The 18,037-nt window shown below is 46.0% G+C and overlaps 1 protein-coding gene across 15 annotated transcripts in view; it reads right to left on the bottom strand.

Moving 5' to 3' along the window:
- PTPRT (protein tyrosine phosphatase receptor type T) overlaps positions 1–18,037 on the bottom strand; it is a 571,615-nt gene that overhangs the window by 452,479 nt on the left and 101,099 nt on the right. The window contains exon 1 of one of the 15 annotated variants that reach the window (XM_066978456.1): positions 228–426. The exons of the other annotated variants lie outside the window; for them this stretch is intronic. Within the exon in view, the coding sequence (XP_066834557.1) occupies positions 228–297 (70 nt within the window). The 5' untranslated portion in view covers positions 298–426. Of the gene's footprint in view, positions 1–227; positions 427–18,037 lie in introns of those variants that run through there. 15 annotated transcript variants of the gene reach the window in all.

Raw genomic sequence — 18,037 nt, 5'->3', positions numbered from 1 at the left:
AGACAGCCCCCCGGACAGGCACAGACACAACTTCCCGAGCTGCCGCCCCCCCGAACGCCGCCGCGACCCCGGGCAGCTCCCAGCACGGGGCAGGGGAGCTCGCCCCGAGGCTGCCCAGGGCCGACCCGAGCTCCCTGCCGGCTGGGGGGGGGGGGCGCTCCGGGCGAGCTCCCCCTGCGGGAATTCGGGAGGTGGGGGGGCGAAGAAGACGACCCCGGGCCCCTCACCTGCGAAGCCCTGTCCTTCCGCCTTGGGCAGGAGCTGCAGCAGGAGGAGGATCGCGGCGACGCCGGGCATCCTTCCGCGGGCTTCACCTGCCCCCCCCGGGGCCGCCGAGCCGCCGCCGCCCGCCCCGCATCCCCCGCACCGGCGGCCCCGGCAGCCGGAGCCGCGGCGCTGCTCGGAGGAGCCGCCGGAGTGGCGGCGGGAGGAGGCGCGGGGAGCGGCCGGGAGGCGGGCAGGGGGCGGGGGGGTCGGCGACGGGCGGGGGGGCTCCCCCCGAGCCGCCGCAGAGCCGGCCCCGCCGGCTGGGGGCAGCGGGCAGGCACCCGGAGCCCCCCCCCGGCCCCTCCCCTCCGGGTTAAAAGCCTCCCTCCGCCGGGGGGGTGCGGGGTTTTTCCTCCTCTTTTTCCTATTTTTTTTTCCCCTTTTTCCTATTTTCTCCTCTTCTCCCTTTTTCTCCCCCTATTTTCCCTCCTTTTTCCTATTTTTTCATTTTCCTTCCACTCCCCTTATCCCTATTTTTTCCCCTTTTCCTATTTTTTCCTCCTTTTCCCTATTTTTCTTAACCCAAGCCCAGCTGCGCACACAAAACCCTGCTCTGGGCAGTGGCTGAAGCACAGCAGCGCACCATTGAGCTGCGGGGTCCCTGCCCCTGTCCCCAATTCTGGAGGGGGGGGTCCAGTGGGGGCCGCATCCACCACGGCTGGGGGTACAACCGCCCCCCCGGCTACAGCCGGGCCCAGAGAAACTGCAGGTCGCAGGGGGCCCCTTGTCAGCAGCAGCTTACTCGGCGTTCAGGGCTGAAAATAGTAATTTTCATCATTATTCACTTTCAGGAGAGTTAACGGCTAAATACCAAGTCACGCCATGTACCGCCGCGCTCGGAGGCTTTGTACACGGGCAGACACAATCTGGAGCAAAACGCTAGGAATCGCTTTCCACGGGCAACTTCTTCACCAAAAAAACATGCCTGGTAAGCACAAAAATCAGGACACATCAATAGCGATCAGCCACCTGAGCCCGGATTTGCACGGCGAGAGGAGAGCGATGGCCACCTCGCCTGGGATAAAGCGCCTCTTTAATCATCAGCACAACAGGAGATTATTTCCGACAGTAACTCAACTTCCCAAAGAAATTCCAGCGCTGCTAGGTAGGCTTTTTTCCCCCGACTACTTGAGGTTTAATAGAACGCTGCTTCCTCATTAAATTTAATGCTGCTCTCGGGGCAGTTTCATCTCCCCTCTCCCCGTGCCTCCTCTGGCTCCTTCCTCCCCCCTCCTCTCTCCCCTGCCGCCCTCCCCTCCGGCTGCCCTGGGCAGCCCTCAGCGGGCATCCCACGACCGGCACCCCCAGCTCCCTGCTCACGGAGCTGTGTTGGGAGGGCAGGGAGCTGTGCCTGCCGGCAGGACCCAGCCAGCAGCACCCAGCCAGCAGCGCTGGGACCAGCACACAGGCTCCTCGTCAGCTGGGAGAGCTCCTCTGAGCTTTTAGGGCTCTCTGCAGGAGCACCCCGATGTGCTGCCGGGTCCAGGCCAGGTCCCTGCCCCGGGAAGGTGGCTGGGGCAGGGCGCTGCAGCCCGCTCCTGGGCCCTGCAGGCTGAGCAGCGGGGCCACGGCACCCTGCAACAGCAGGGAGGGGACACCTGCAGACAAAGCACTTGCCCGGCTGCCCCACTGACCAGCTCACCCGCAACAGGTAGAGAAGACTCCAAAACCACCACAGAGTCATTCAGGTGAGGTTTTAGCACTGCAAGATGTCAAGGTTGGCATTTTGAAGTCCCTGTTAAAGCATTTCACATCGCAGCCCTGGTCGGGTCAGGTGAGAGCAGTTCCCTGCCAGCCAAACCCCACCGAACGGAGCCCTCAGGAGCTGCCGATGCCCCACCTGCTCCCCAGGGAAGGGAAGCAGCAGCCAAGAGCCACCAGTGCAGGTGACTTCGAGTCCAGAGCAAAGCCAGGCCTGGCACCCGCATCCCACACACAATTTGTTTCTTGCCAAAGTGCAAGGCACTACTTCCACTGGTGCAACCTTCCTTTCGGAGAGCCAGCAAGACCACCTACAAAGAGATGAGTTTACAAAGAGATGAATTTCCTCTTCCAAAGGGCGCGCTTGTTCTGCAGAGCGAGCTGTTTATTTACCCTCTCAGAAGAGGGAAGAGAGGAGCTCCCCTGCCCGCTGCTGAGGCCATGCGAGGGCAGCTCCATTGCTGCAGGGTGAGGGCCTCACACACCTTGCTCACGGGCAGGATCACTGCACCTCCACACAGACCAAACAGAAACAGGGGGCATGAGGAGCACGGGTACCAGTTATTTCACAGTAGCAAAGGAGTAGAAACAGATGCAGAGCTACATTTCACTAGCACCGAGCACCCCACTGAGATAGGGGTTTGAAAGGTCTGAGCATCCTGCTCATAACCAAATCCCCACCAGTCCAAAAAAGCCCTCCATCACTGACGTGCAGTCCTTTCTGTAGGTGTCAGCATCACTTCAAGAATTGTGGCGTGCCACTGTCTTCTGCTGAGTAAATGGGACAATCCCATAAACAAGTATACAACTGCAGATAAAGGGAAAGCAGAGCACAGAACAGAGGGACAAGGAGATGGAAAATGTCTCTAAGCTAAGTCACAGAAAGGACCCAAGCAGTCAAGCAGGGGTGAGCAGGAACTGCAGAAGAGGCTCTCAGAGTGCTAAGAACAGAGGCGTGAACCATGGAGGTGATGTCGAGAGTTGAAGAAAACAGGATCAGCGGGCAACTTGCAGAAAGCAACCCTAAATCAAGTGATCCCCACTTGTCTCCACACAAATTCAAGAAGCAGCACAAGCGAGCCTGCAACATGTTCAGAACAACAGCTTCATGTACTGATGTCCAAGGAGCTTAGGGAGCAGAAAGAGAAGCTTAAAACTTCTTCCAAAGAGAGGTGTAGAGGTGTTAACCTCAGAGAGGTGTGCATCCCAGGCAGTGTAAAGGCACTGGAAGATTGGATCCTTACCTCTACAATTAGTAACCAGAAAGGTTAGAAATGAACAGCCTACAAGGGTCTGGAGAAAGGACTGTTTGGGAGGGACAGCCATGTCTTAAACATCAAAAAGTGCTAAGAACGAACTTAGGCTGAGTTAAACACCTTATAAAAGGCTTGTCTGAACACAAATCCACTTTCTTGTGAGAAAGAAAAACAAAGAACAAGAGAAGATGCAGGCTGATTGCAGAAGAGTCAGGATAAACTGAAGTTACGCAGATATTAGCACAAAAGAGCCAAAGCCCGGTATGAATATTTCAGTTTGATTCCTGTTCATTACAATGCTGAGCCAGTACCAGCCTAATTGCAGAAGAGCAGACGCAGTACCCATACTGAGCGAGGGGAAGGGATGCGGCCAGTACCGGAGCCACGCGCCTTCAGCAGCATCCAAGGGCCTTGGCAGAAAGTATTACGAAGGAATAAAGTTGAGCTCAACAAAATAGGTTAAAATACAATACAATCGAATGGAAATTAAGCAAATCAACACCCCACCCCCCAAATTAAACAGGTAATTTTGTAAATACAAGTGTGATCAGGTCACGTTTATCAAGATTTTACTAAAGCATCCGATGGAATGGCACAGAAAAAAACAGCTTTACTACAGAAAAATGCAGCGAGGAACTGCCCTGACAGAAGGGTAGCAAGACACAGGGCTGCAAGCAGTCTCCAGGACATATGGTTAACATTAGGGTTCCTTTAAGGTTTAATTTTTAGATTAATAACACCGGTTGTCTTCCAATGAAGTGTACTGATGACACAGCCAACAGCCATCAGTAAAGCAAGAGGACTGTAACAGGCACCAAGACAACGACGGTGTCTTTGAGGACTGGATGGATAGCAGAGGGATGAAATCCAGCCATAAAGTAAAAAAGTTGCATTTCTGCAGATCAGCAATGAGAACACATGCTGCAGACCAGGAATATATTTTTAAAAGACACGCTGAAATAAAGATATTTTAATATATCTTTAAAAGACATGCTAAGTAAGTAGTTTACAGCCCGGTTTGAAGCTCAGGGGTTCACTCGACTACAACAGCGGTTCGACAAGTCAAACAAACCAGGGACAAGCTGTGCTCCAAAACTGACACGAAGCAACAATTAACATACCTGATGATATAAGTACATATATAAGCAGTGGCCTTTGCAGCTATCGCAAAGAAAAGCTTACAAAATGGTCTCCCTAAATCTTTGAGATAGTGTCCTATATGACATTATCTTGTAAAAATAGCAAAGAGGAGCTCTAATTCCATCCTGGGTGCATGTTAGCATCACTTATTTTGCTGTTACTAGCAATTCAAGCAAGGTCTCAAGTGGCTTAAAAAAGAAAACATTAACATAAGTTCTAAAGTTTTCTTGAGCCTGTCGCTTGAGGCTTCTTGACTCCACAAAACCGTTCCCTTACTGTGTCAGATAAGGAAATGTAATCCTCAGTTTTACTCACCTGCAAACGATACAACTTGTCCCTGGAAAACAAAGTGCTGAACAACTGGAAGCACTGCCGCGTTTTGACATTAAATGAATTTAACCCCCAAGAAAAAAAAAATCTTCTCATGGACTTGAATCGATATATGTTTTTAAAATATTTAACAAACAAATTAGCCTTTAAGTATCCTAGTCTGCTACCAGGTTAAAAATAGAAACGTGTCCCCTGTAGCACGCAGCATCCCTCCTGCCTCCAGCAGAAGGCTGGCTCGGGCAGTGGCCAGGCTGCTGCTGCCCCCCATAGACAACACAACTCCTAAAATAAGAGGAATACTCTGCAACCTGTGCTGCTTTTAAGGATAGGAAAACATCTTTTTGCAGTTCAACGTACTACTTTGGTGATGCACTGGACACAAAAACACGCCTGCAACTGCAGTACCTGGGCACGGGCAGTCCTAGAGATGCCTGAGGAGCTTTGTTCCACAACCACATCACTTCCCCCACCAGAGCACAGAAATCCTCCTCTGCCTCGATAAGGCAGATGTGATGTTTGGTACACAATCAGCCTAATCCAATTTGGAAAACTTCTTTTCCTCCCCTAGGGCAAGTATTACACATACAAATTTACAAACACACGCCCCACGTGCAGCTTTCAGCACAGAACTACCTGTTCCACGATCTCTTACAAGTCAGCCAGAATTCATGGAAGAGAGCAGCAGGTAAAGCGCCCCTATAGCTCAAGGGGCAACGTGAAGTTTCCATTTCCTTCTGTCGTACCCCATAAATCTGGGTCTAGAGCACGCTCTGCTAAGTTTTGGCTGTCACAGGTGCGTGAAAGGGCACTAAATAAAGGAAACCAGGAGAACAGCACAAGGTGTTGTGTCACTTCCAACTTTAACCCATCTGTCCTTCCAACTTAAATTTATTATTAAAAACTGTCTCCAGCATTGTCTCCAACCCTCTGTTACACGTGCACACGTGCCCATGCAGGCAGCCCACCCCCAGAAAACAGCAGCCCACACCACATTACAGACAGAGGAGCTACCAGCAGGCTAAACTCAGCTATTACTGGGGAGGAGACCCCTGCCCAGCTGCCTGTACCCTTCAGGTGTTAACTTGGTGGGAAGGAAAAACAGATGATGCATCAGCACATTTGTAGATAACTATGTGCATAAATACAGACCCCAGCTGTCTTTTTTAATCTGGTTACATGATGAAATCATTAATCGATGTCAGACACATGGGCATTGATCTCTTATGCCTCATCCTCATTAAGTTTCTCCCTTTCTGAAGAGAAAAACCTGAACTGCCCACCATCAATTATTCACAAATACAAGTTCACCTTTACACTAACACAATGACACTTTCCAGGAAATGCCAAAGCAGCCCGGACGTAGCAGTTTATCTTGACAATGGCCGTATCATGGAAAAGCAATATATTAAATAATGCAGGCAGACAAGCAAGCAGAAAGGTACAGCAAAGCAGCAGCGCTGAAAATGTCAAACAGCCCAACAGCTCTTCCCCATTAGCTGGGGATTTTGAACTTGGACACTTTCTGCATTATATAGGGAGACCAGGGGCTTCAGTGTTGGTGTCCTCTGCTAAGTGTCTTTGCAAATGAAACACCTGTTTGAGACTGCAGCTCAAAAATTTATAGATAATGAAACTGCAAAGACAGCTGTAATGCACAATAATTGGTTTGGTGTCTGCAGCTTACCAGTGTGCTGGTTTTCAAGGGCTGAACAGCAAAAAAGACAGCACCTGGGTCTCTGCCCTGCCTGCTGACGCCAAGGGATGAGACCCTGTGCAAGGAGAGGCGATATTCCCTCTGGAAAACACCTGAACGCACGCAGTGGAGAAAGCTCATCACGTGCAGGTCCAAGTAACAGGGAGAGAGAAGTCAGAGCCAGCCAAAAGGGAGCCCCCGTCAGCAGCGCAGCTCGGGGACCGTGAAGAGCAGGAGCAGATGCACAGCCAGGCACGGGGGGATTCAGCACCAAGCACCCAGCATAGATGCTGCAGCGTTTGCAGGAAGCCACTGTATTTGCTGAAAGCAAACCCAGAGGACAAGGCTGACACTGAGGGAACACGGTGGGCAGGGAGAGATTTGCTTACCTAAATTTTTTTTAAACCAACACTTTCCAGATTAGCAAATTTTCAGTATTTTACTAAGTCCATTATTCTAGCACTACTAACAGTGCTTCCATGGTAAAGAACAAAGACGAGGGATGTTGGTGTCATTACTGCCATCTTCTGACTCAGTAGTACCTTGAGCATATTTTTCTACGTAAAATATTTTTCCAGCAATTGTTATTTTTAGCAGTTTTCAGAAGCACTGCACAGGTACAGCTCATGCTCTACCGAGATTTCACTGCGTGCACATGCTGTGATGCCTTCTGAGCACCAGTCCTTAACACTGTTCCTTTTTCCCATTAAAATCATCCAAGAAAGTTACATTTGATGCAAAGTTTCCTTGTATTAACACCGAAATAGAGATCTGGGTTGCATAGGGATCACCAGCACAGGGTTACATTTATTCTACATAATTTTCCAGAGGATGCTGCCAGCAGATGGGGAAGCAGGTGCCTTCTCGTTAAATCACAGGGTACAGGAACAGCTCCTCCAGGTAGGGCACAAATTTGTCGTGCATCTCCAGAAATAGATATCAAGTTTGTCAGCTGTAAGGAAGGGAAGCCAAGCAGTTGCATTCCAGTTCAGGCTACTGCAGTGGTTTCTGGAGCGCTCAGCAGCACGAGCTCTGTTAACCAGCATTTCTAAAAATTTGTGGTCAAGGTACTTCAAGATCACTTAAATTCAGAAAAGTGATCTTATTCGAGTTCAGATGCAACTTCTCTGCTTTTGGGAGCTTTCTTCCCCCAGATATGACGACCAACCTCCCTTACTGCCATAACAGAGGTAAGTAACAGAACTGGGGCTATCACACGAGCACCTCTGGATCAAACCATATTCCCCTGCCCAGTACAGGTTTTTACCCTTTGCCATGGACCTTTTTCTTTGGAATAGAAAATTTTCCTAACCCTAGTGCTTCAGCCTCGCATCTAGACATGCCATTAGTTTATCTCTATACCAAAGGGGGTTCTGCTTAAGAAAAGGTGAAAGAACAAGCCATGCTCAGACACTGCACTCTTGGAGACAATAAATACCCCATTTACAGGGAAAAAATAAGCCAGCTGAGGTATCTCAGCAAATGGGAACAAAAAACCCTACAGATATTTTGAGCTTTCTAGAATTTGTACCAGCTTTTTTCCAGCTCTATGCCAACATGGATCAGCTCTCACTTCTTCGCTCTGTTTCCTTACCTTAATTCCCCTCACCCTCCAATGCATTTCCTTCTGCACTCTCCCTCCCCCTTTATTTTACTTACCTCAGGTGAATGTATTACGAATAACAGACCTCACACACCACGTGCTGTCACCACAGCTAAGTCTTACAGGGCTCAGCCCAACACAAGCAACAATCAAGAGCCTCGCTGCCCTGGGCTGACAGTGCGGGGTGAGAACAGGACTGCCCCCAGGGGACAGCCGTGGTTGTAGGGCAAATGCATTTGTCCCTGGAAAGAGCCTCGGCCTTCCTCCAGCAGCAGCACACTGAGCCTGGAGCTGGAAGCTCCAGAGAACATCAACTGGGGCATAGGAACAGGGGCTGGGTTAAACCAAGGCATGGCAACACGTGTACTTTGTCACATCTGTCCTGGAAATAGGGGCTCCTCTGGCACAGAAACCCCGTGGATACAATGCTAAGGGTAACGGGCCCATCAGGAGCAACCCCAGTAAGTGGTCAGCAATTAACATGGGGTCTGTCAGAGGGTGACAGGGCAACCAACACTTCTGTCCCCATTCACCGGGCGTTCACACTAACAGCTCTGCGTCACACGCTGCTGCACCAATAAAGCCAAACAGCTCGTCCTTAGGAGCCAAGTAATCGATTCGGAAGAATATCGGGTGATATTATGGCCAACGCTTATTAAGGAGGAAGAAAGGCTCAACCTGGTAACCTGGGCTCCCCCCCGGTCACCAGCATTAGAGGATGTCCTACAGCGAGGGCAGAATAAAGGGGTCTTGGCTGGTTATGAGCCTGTATCTCCCACTGAAGTCTTATAGCTATTCTAATTATAGCTTTTAAAAATAAAGCTAAAATATAGCTATATACAGGCAGCTGAAGTCAAGGAGTGTCATCCCACACTACAGACCAGTGAATACAGCCTGGCATCAGGCATTGTACCCAGCCCAGTAGAAAAATACACATATTTTGAGGCTGGACTTCATAAAACTATTAAAAGAGCTGCCCATTTCAGATAAACATGTGAATGAATTTAGCTTTTCAGCTTCCTAAGTAATCAAGTGTCTTTGCCTTAGTAAGTGCTTGTAAAGCAATCAAGAACTGACACAATAACCAAATGTTTCCCTAATACTAATTATGACTCTTTAGAAAAAACTCCTCTAATGCTAATTTCCTACTTGAAAGCCAGTCTTGCTAGTTATTAGATATTCTTCTTGCTATCGCTATCAGTAAATTATTAAACAGCTGACCAGGCTTTGTTTTAAAATGATTCTCTTATGAAGCTCCCTAATATATTTACCATGAATACTGAATGATTCTGAGGCCTCTAAGGACACATGAATGATTTCTATTTACTACCTCTAGCAAAAAGCTTGTGTAATTAGCAGCAGGAATTTCACTTGAATCACTCGAAGCTACTAGTGATACCTCCAGTTCACTTGCATAGGGCCTCAAAGAGTAAGAGAACAAAAGCTCTAAGCTTTTAACGGGAGAAAACATTTCAGCCTAGGAAGTCACTAAGTGGCCGTGCACTCAGACGTGTGAAGAATCAGTCCCCTACCAAGAGCATGGAAGGATCTCCGTAACCAGAAAGCATCAGCCTTACCACCTAACAGAGAAGAGTTTTATTGAGTCCCCTATAAAAGCCTCTAACCTCATTCTCAGCCCTCCTGCTACCAGGCTGTATTCCTATTGTACTCCCACTCAAGTTAAGAATACAAATTCCTCTGGTTATATACATGATATATAGACATACCTACAGGTGTTTTTTTAAAGCTGCTTTTTCAGCCAGCATCCTTTTACACACACTCAAGCACCTACCTTTCTAATAACCCTGCTAAACAGAGTAGTATTGTTATCTCCATTTTACAGGTGTCAAATGGAAGAGGTCAAGTTCTTCCTGCACACAGAAAAGGTACACAGCAGAACTAGGATTAAAAACTATAATCATTAGTGCTATTACAATGCCATCAGTATCCTTATTGGCTTATGGGCCACAGTAGTCAAACAAAAACGAAGGAATGAAAACAGCAAACGATCATAGTTCCTTTTCCAGAAGCCCAGCTCGCAGTAAGCACACAATATATAAAAATGTTTCAATTATGTGTTTACAGCAGCCACAAACAGATGGGCTTTCCATGCATCTGAGTCATTTCACAGGACAGATGCATGCAGCAATCTCACCACTTTCTGAAAGTAGCTCGTTGCACTGATTTCATACTTGGGGTTTCTTCTTGTGCTGTTGGTTAGCTTCAACCCACACAGATCATCCAGGGCAATCCTGCCTGCAGCTGACAGTCACGCTGCGTAACAAGCTGGAGTGCCACAATTTGGGTACTATTAACACAGAGCAGCATTCCATTAAAACAGCCACTTTTCAGGCATGCATATTCTAGATCTCATGAAAGAAAAGTCATTTCACGAGATCTCACGAAACAAGAGTCATGCAAAGGAACTCAGAAGCAAGAGCTCTCCACGAGCATATTTACAAGCTAACATTTACAGAAAAAACTTGAGCATTCATCCAGTGTTTGTTGCACTATTTCTACCCCTGTAAGTAACTGTAGACAACGGTGCAGTTGAAACCACTAAGAGTTGCACACCCGGGAACCTAAAAGGAGCACTGTCATTGATTTCAGCAAATACAAGACTGAATTCAGATCGGATGCTTAAGTAAGAAACACTATCCTTAGCCAGGATTTCATCTTACCTTTGACTTGAGGATCAAATCTACAAATCAGCTCTCCAAGCAAGCCATCATACATAAAAAATGAAAACAAAACTCAGTTGTACCAAACTTAAGGTCCCAAAAAACCCACCACTACCAGACTCCAACATGCACTAAGCCTCAAGGCTTTTTTTTTTTTTTTTTTTTTTTAACTCCACCCTCCAAGCAACAAATTCATATTGATATAATGCCACCAAGTTCTGCTATGCCATGAAAAAAATCAGCCCGGGAATTGTGAAGTTGAATGTTCTAGCGCAGCACTCAATATTTTGGTAGCTGTAGTAATTGCTTTCTGTTGGAGCCAGAAATAAGCCTGTTAAGTCTTCAGTAAAAGCAATACCATGACAAGTGAAGTTGTAAAAGCACAACTTCCAAAATCTATATAATCAGAGAAATCTCTGATGGGAACGCTTTGCTAACTAAGTGTAATACCCATACAAGCAAGTGCCTTTCCAGTTAGGTGTTTCACCAAGCTCTGACTGCCCTGGCCAGCAGCAGAAAAGGATTCCTTCTTTTTCACCCACTTAACAGACCCCCCGCTAGGGAAAGGACAAAGCAATCAAGGAAGAGCAGGTGATACTGTCCAGTACCTCCACCTACATAGCACCCCCCATTACAGAATCTCAGTCTAGTTAAAAGTATTTGACTTTCCCCTTCCATGACAGGCTAACCGTTTTGGGCTTTGAGGTTAAGCAAGCCAAAGATAATACTTCATCACAGACTGAAATAACAGCAGGAAAACAGCTGATGGAAGGCAGAAATCTTCAGTTCTGCTTCCCTCTGCAGATAGACAAGATTTCCTCTGAACTTAAGGGCAAACCCACAGCACAAAACAAGGTTTACAAGATCCTGTTCACCCCACTAATAATGGCAAATTAAGTACTCCTAACAATGAGAGGCAGTAAAACCTCAGCCCTCTACAATACCCAGCATCTCTTCCACCCCAAACCCCAGACACCCTGAAAACGGGCAGTGCAAAACATCCCATCTAGAGTGACCCAGTTTCATCTCCTCCTAATACAGCACACGGGTTTTGTGCTCCATGGGGGTAAGTGATAGACAATTGACTGTTCAACACCAGAAAGCAACAATTTACAGAAGTGGATTGCTACAATTCTGGAAGTGATAACAGAGCCAGGATTTTCTCATTGAAAGTCAACAGCACTTAGGCATATATTCATGACATTTGGAAAAAAGAGAAATTAGGCTGGGAGTTTAGAGAGACTCAGAGGTAGCATTAAGCTTCCACTAAATCCCAAAGTTAAGATGAATTCCCTTAGGTGACATTAAGAAAAAGAAACTTCTTAAAAGTTGATTTGCTCTAAAACAATGTTTTAAAAGCAGTTTCCAGCATCAGAATTAATGGCTAGCCAACACTTGGCTATCGCGTGTAATAGATCAGTTGTATATGGCACTGCAGCAATACCCAGCTGTTTTCTTCCCTCCCTCCCGTCAGGACAGCTTTATCACCACCACCTCTGACGTGGTTAACAAGGAGCCAACGTCCCTCTCAGCAAGAACCGGGAGAGGAAATCCATCCTGCTTCAGCTAAAACCAGAGGAAGCAGCTCAGAATAAAACTAAACATTTACAAATGAACAAAGGGCAGTCAATGTATGTTAAAAGCTACAAAAATGTAGAATAACCGATAGGAGAATCAAGAGACACTCGGTAAAAATTCATGGTTAAAGGGCTGAGTATGATAAAGTCGTTGTTTAAAAGCATAATGGGATTTTATCATTGGCATAGGTCCATTACTGCACGGGAAGGGTAAAGTTATTAATGACAACAGAAAAGTTCAATAAATATTTCTAGTTTGCATTTAGAAAGAAGCAGGAGGATATACTCGCATCACTTGAGAAAGATGAAGCACTTCATTCTGCAGTTGCAATCAAGAGCAACTCAGAAGGGATAACAACAGGAACTTACTGAAAACACCCTGGGGCATGTTTGATGCCCTGGTACTGATTTTTATACATCTCCGAAGGCTGATAGCATCATACCAACTGCCAAGTAAGGCGAGCAAAATGACTCAGCTTTGCAAAAATTGGTAAGGTCTGGGCTAAGTCTTCCACAAAAAGGACAAAATAGCCCTGACTACTTATCCGAGGAAGAGTTATGGGACAGGAATCTACAGGAACTTGGGTTGAGTCCCACTCATAAAATTGACCTTGATAGACATATTCCAAATGTTAAACATGATATATTCCAAATGTTAAGGTATTTGTTTCAATGACTCACGTCATTCCTACTGCAGAACTGATGCCATAAGCTATAATGAAAGAACACAGTAAGCAGTAGGAAGATGATTGCTTTGATTGCTCCCCCAAAATGGGGGTGATCCAGGAAACCGATCAGGTTGAGTTGTAATAGAGTTCTCCAGCAACAGACAATAAGCACATCAAACAGCATCATATTTATCAATAATCTGGTATAAGCCCAAACACATTGACAGCAAGTGTTTGAAGGAATGGTAAATGATGATGGGAAGGGCAGTCATGTACAGCAGCCTGTAGAGCTTTGCTATGTGCCCATCCACTCCCACAAAGTTACTTTAGTACTATTTTGTAATTTTGTACTACACATTATTTCTAGAAAAGGTATCAGTACTTGAGGAAAGGGAGATTCTGTTCAGGAAAGCAGTCAAGAACGACTATAGATGAGTAACAAAACCAGTACCAAAGCTAGCCAAGCAACTTTAAAGCAATGAGGCTGCCCAGGATATATGAAACAGGAAACAGCATGTTAAAAACAATCAGCAGCCGCTGCCACCACAGCACATGGCAGAACAGACACTGTTACTGGAATGGTGAAAGCTGACGGCCACATTCTGGTAAGACGTGAAAAAAGAGAGATTCACAGATTCACAGATTTCTCTAGGTTGGAAGAGACCTCAAGATCATCGAGTCCAACCTCCGACCTAACACTAAGTACTCCACTAAACCATATCCCTAAGCTCTACATCTAAACTTCTTTTAAAGACCTCCAGGGATGGTGACTCCACCACCTCCCTGGGCAGCCCGTTCCAATGCTTAATAACCCTTTCGGTAAAGAAGTACTTCCTAACATCCAACCTAAAACTCCCCTGTCGCAACTTTAGCCCATTCCCCCTCGTCCTGTCACTAGGCACGTGGGAGAATAGACCAACCCCCACCTCTCTACAGCCTCCTTTCAGGTAACTGTAGAGAGCGATGAGGTCGCCCCTGAGCCTCCTCTTCTCCAGGCTGAACAAGCCCAGCTCCCTCAGCCGCTCCTCGTAAGACTTGTATGGCAAGATGGCAAGACTTGTATGGCAGATGGTATGGCAAGTATCAGAACAATTGTTTTAAACCAGAGGAGAGAGTGTCTTATGATGGATATTAAGAAAGATCAGTCTGTTTATTTCATCAGAAAAGACTGAAAGGGAGTTGATTACAGATGTGTCCTTGGGGACACGATATCAGCTAATAAAGAGCTTCTTACTGCAATAGAAAGAGACCTGACAAGAAGCAATCTTTGGAAGGCCAAACCAGGGAAGTTCAGGTGTTTGGTGAGTTCTGCTCCCCTCCCCAGCATCCAACCACTAAGGAATAATTCCTCATACCCCCATTCCCATCCTTAATAAATATTACACCTTCAAGTGCAGAGTGGCCATTAGGGATGCCGTATCAGCTGGCTGAAAACTGGGCTGACAGCTTAACTCTTAAATACAGCACACACAAACCAAAATGGATTTCTCCAAAGTCAGCAAGCTTACATCTACCAAAACTCATCACTCTAGGCCCAGGCAACACTGGGGTATTGCCTTGATGAACAAAACTGGTTTCAAGATAAGTTTCTCTATTAAGAAGCTAAAACTATATACAGAGTAAGTTCACAAGCATCCTATTATTCTCTCCTGTACCCGCAGTTTGTAAACACACACTGCTTTGTCTTACTTTGCCCAGCACGCAGTGCCTTTTAGGAAGCAAAAAAGAAAGGAGCCTGTGACACATTTCTGCACCTTCATGAAGATGTATTTTATATCACTAATACCAACCTAGTGAGAAGACTCAATAAAAATAACAAATAATAAAGAGCAATCAGAGCATAAAAGCTCCCTCCTCGACTTCAAAGTTCACCCACGCTCACCGCACAGAGCCTGTGCTCTGCTTTCCCCCTGCCCCTCTCCCCCAAGCCCCAGCTCAGTCAGTTTGCTGCAAGCTGAGGGCTGTCCCAGAGGCTTCAGCTAAGCACATACACCAGCTGTTCAGCTCATTTATAAATGCTGTATTTTCCAAGCAGGTGTATATTTATTTTTTTTAATGCTATTTGGACTCTTTTGTAGCATCTTACATGTGGAAGATTCGAGGCACACTGCAAGCACTGATTGGGTACATCCACAAGAGCATTCGTCTACCTTCCTTCTCTGAACTCCCACTCAGTTCAAAACAGGACTGAGGAACGCCATTTTAGGAATATATTGCAGTAGAGTACAGGGTGCTTTTACCAGAATTTAGCCTCCCTGTCAGCCCTCAACTGCAATGTTGTACAAGCTGGGTTCCTGGCAAAGCCATTAATATTAATGGCAGGATCCTACTGCTGAAGAAGCAGTTCATAGCATGCCAGCATTGACCTGCAACTCTTTTTCCAGTTCCTAAAGGCGTTCTGTAACCTCTCCCAACCCCTGTCTGTACAGCACCTGCCTTCACTGGAGCCAGAGTCCAACTCTGGTGAGCAAAAAGCTGCAGGATGTCACATACGGGGACTTCCAAACAGTGGTTTGCAGAGCTCTCTGGATCCAAGAACTATTTCTAATGCATCTCTAAAATGCACCATTCCGTGTCTGTTCTCACTGACACTTCTACTGGAAGTTTCTAGAATACACAAATTAAGATTAACAGTAGATTAGTGACAGACAAGGGTTCTTCCTATGGCAGCTCAGCCACTTACAGACTTGAACGTGATGGGCTTAAGTTGATAGTCAGGAAAAGAACGCACTCCTGATCTTCTCCTTCCCTCTTCTCTCTCCTCTAGTCCTCCCCCAAAAATTTCACCACTGTCATGACAGCTTCTCAGCCCCCTCTTGCAAAAGTCCTGCTTGCCTTTTACCATTTAGACTGGTCACCAGGTTAAGACTGCTTGGTTTAGACTCTAGGAACAAACCTACACCTTGGTCAGCATGTGACTGATCCCAGTTCTTCCGGACGATTGCATTTCAAAGTTACCACTTCTGCAGCAAAACTGCTCCTTGAACGAAAGCACCAACTTCAAGCCTTTTTGTACCCACAGTTGTTCTGGAGTGAGTGAGTAAAAGGAACACTTCCTTAAAACACCTTATCTTGTCCTGACAATAGGAAGATACTCTGTAGGATACCCTGTAGGCTGCTGAGTTCGGGAAGGATAAGAAGGGCAGTTATTCATCAGTAAACCACAGGCATCCGAACTTTTGCTGAGTTTCTGAACTTCCACTCGAGATGAGATGGATCTGGCATTTTCTGCAATGATGGATTTTGCTTCTCCTCTGAGGTAACCCCTGGGCTAACAAAGCAATAGTCAGTAATAAGAGATTTATGCCTTGGAGGGGCACAGGAAGAAAAAAGCAACACTGGAGTGAATCCAAGGAGCAAGGAGACAAAGCTGCCTGCGCACTCCAGGTTAGGTCCTGTGGGTGCCCAGCAGAGCTGCTGCACATCGTCAGCTGATGAACTGAATCTTTAACTAGTTTCTTCTCCATATAAAAGTAGCAAGATAAGTCACCAGTTAAACTGACTAAGCTTTTAAGAGCAAAAATAAATTGAAATAAAAATTACAAGGATATTTAAAATATATAGTGCATGCTATGGAATCATCCTGTGCCCTTCAAAAATTCATCTAAATAAGCATTAAGAACAATAAGATAAAACTTGACACAATTCACAAACAGCCGTACTTATAGTCTCCATGAAGAAAGTCACCAGGCTCTCCAGGCTCTTATCCAGCATAAGAACACTGACCTATTGACTATCTTGCCCTGTAAACTTCTAGTCTTTCTTACCAATGAAAACAATAGAAAAGGAAATGGTCAAAGAATTTATTTAAACAGGTACTGAATTACTTCAAACAGATAAACCCAATAAGTGTGAGGATTTTTGAAAGGTTACAGGGAAACCAAATCTTGATTTGAAAGAAAAATGCCATTAGAAAACCGTGATATTTTAAGAGACTAGATTAATATATTTGATATTTTGAGAATAGATTTAGCAATGCAAGGAAGTTAAAAGGAGAAACTGAAGGCTGCCTTAAAGCAACAAGGAAGGAAAACACATGGCGGGCTGTCACTTGTGCTTTAAAGTCCCTTTTATCCGAGACAAACACTGACACAGGCAAGCGGCTGCTTGCAGGAGAACATGAGCAGAGAGACCCCTCACATTTGAAGGACATGCATCCACAGGATGGCTGTTTTACTGCACTTACCTAATTAAATTGTGTGGTATAATGAAGCTGAAGTATGGTAACTGTGACCCAATTCAGATATAGATCAGCACGAGCATATATTCAGCCTGCATATCTGTATACACTGCAGACAAAAAAATTCGTAGCCAGCTCTAGGATATAGAAGAGATGTCCACAACACTGTATATTCATATGTACTGATAGGGAATACAGCTACAAAAACCATGCAAGATGTCCACTGGTGCCGTGGCTTCAGGCTAAATGACACTTGCAATGGCATTTGCAATACAAAGTACTGAAGGAGCACTTACATCTTCTCCTTTAATTTTTGCCATGCCCGACTTCAGAAGATGCAAAGGAGAATAATCCAGCAGCACAGTACAGCCTGCATTAGTCAGGGTCTGAGCAATTAGCATCCTTAATAAAAACTGCTTGAGGATAAGGTATATTTGGAGGAAAAAAATTTAAATTATCTAATTTTGATATGCTCAGGATTCAAAGCAACGCTTCCTGCTGCCTTCAAAGCATCACTGAATGTCAGTAAGAGGAGAAAAGTATCGCTGAGTCTCGTGTTACAACATACATTCATTACCATCTATTCACTCAAATGTCATGTTGTTTCACCCTCTCATTCCTCCTCCTCCTCACCCACCCCAAAAAAGTAGCCCTGTCTGATTAATGCAGTTGTGCAATTTCTCTGCTGGAGACTTAAGGCAGAGTCCTGCACAGTCCTGCAGCATGATGGAAGGGTGTATGCACGTATGTACACGTTATAGAGAACAGAGCATATAATAAAGATAACCTTACAGATGTTAGATTTACCCCCGCTATGGTATAAAAGCAAAAAATAACATTGTAATTCCAACAGATAGCACCACTTACACCTGGTAATGTAAATCACAGCACCACGGAATGACATTACGGAGCTGCACAGGGTTGCTCACTTTACACAACTG

The sequence above is a fragment of the Anser cygnoides genome, chromosome 16 (genome assembly GCF_040182565.1).
Source record: "Anser cygnoides isolate HZ-2024a breed goose chromosome 16, Taihu_goose_T2T_genome, whole genome shotgun sequence".
Taxonomy (NCBI): domain Eukaryota; kingdom Metazoa; phylum Chordata; class Aves; order Anseriformes; family Anatidae; genus Anser; species Anser cygnoides.
Note: the sequence above shows the minus strand (reverse complement) of the source record. Positions and strands in the feature narration are given on the sequence as shown.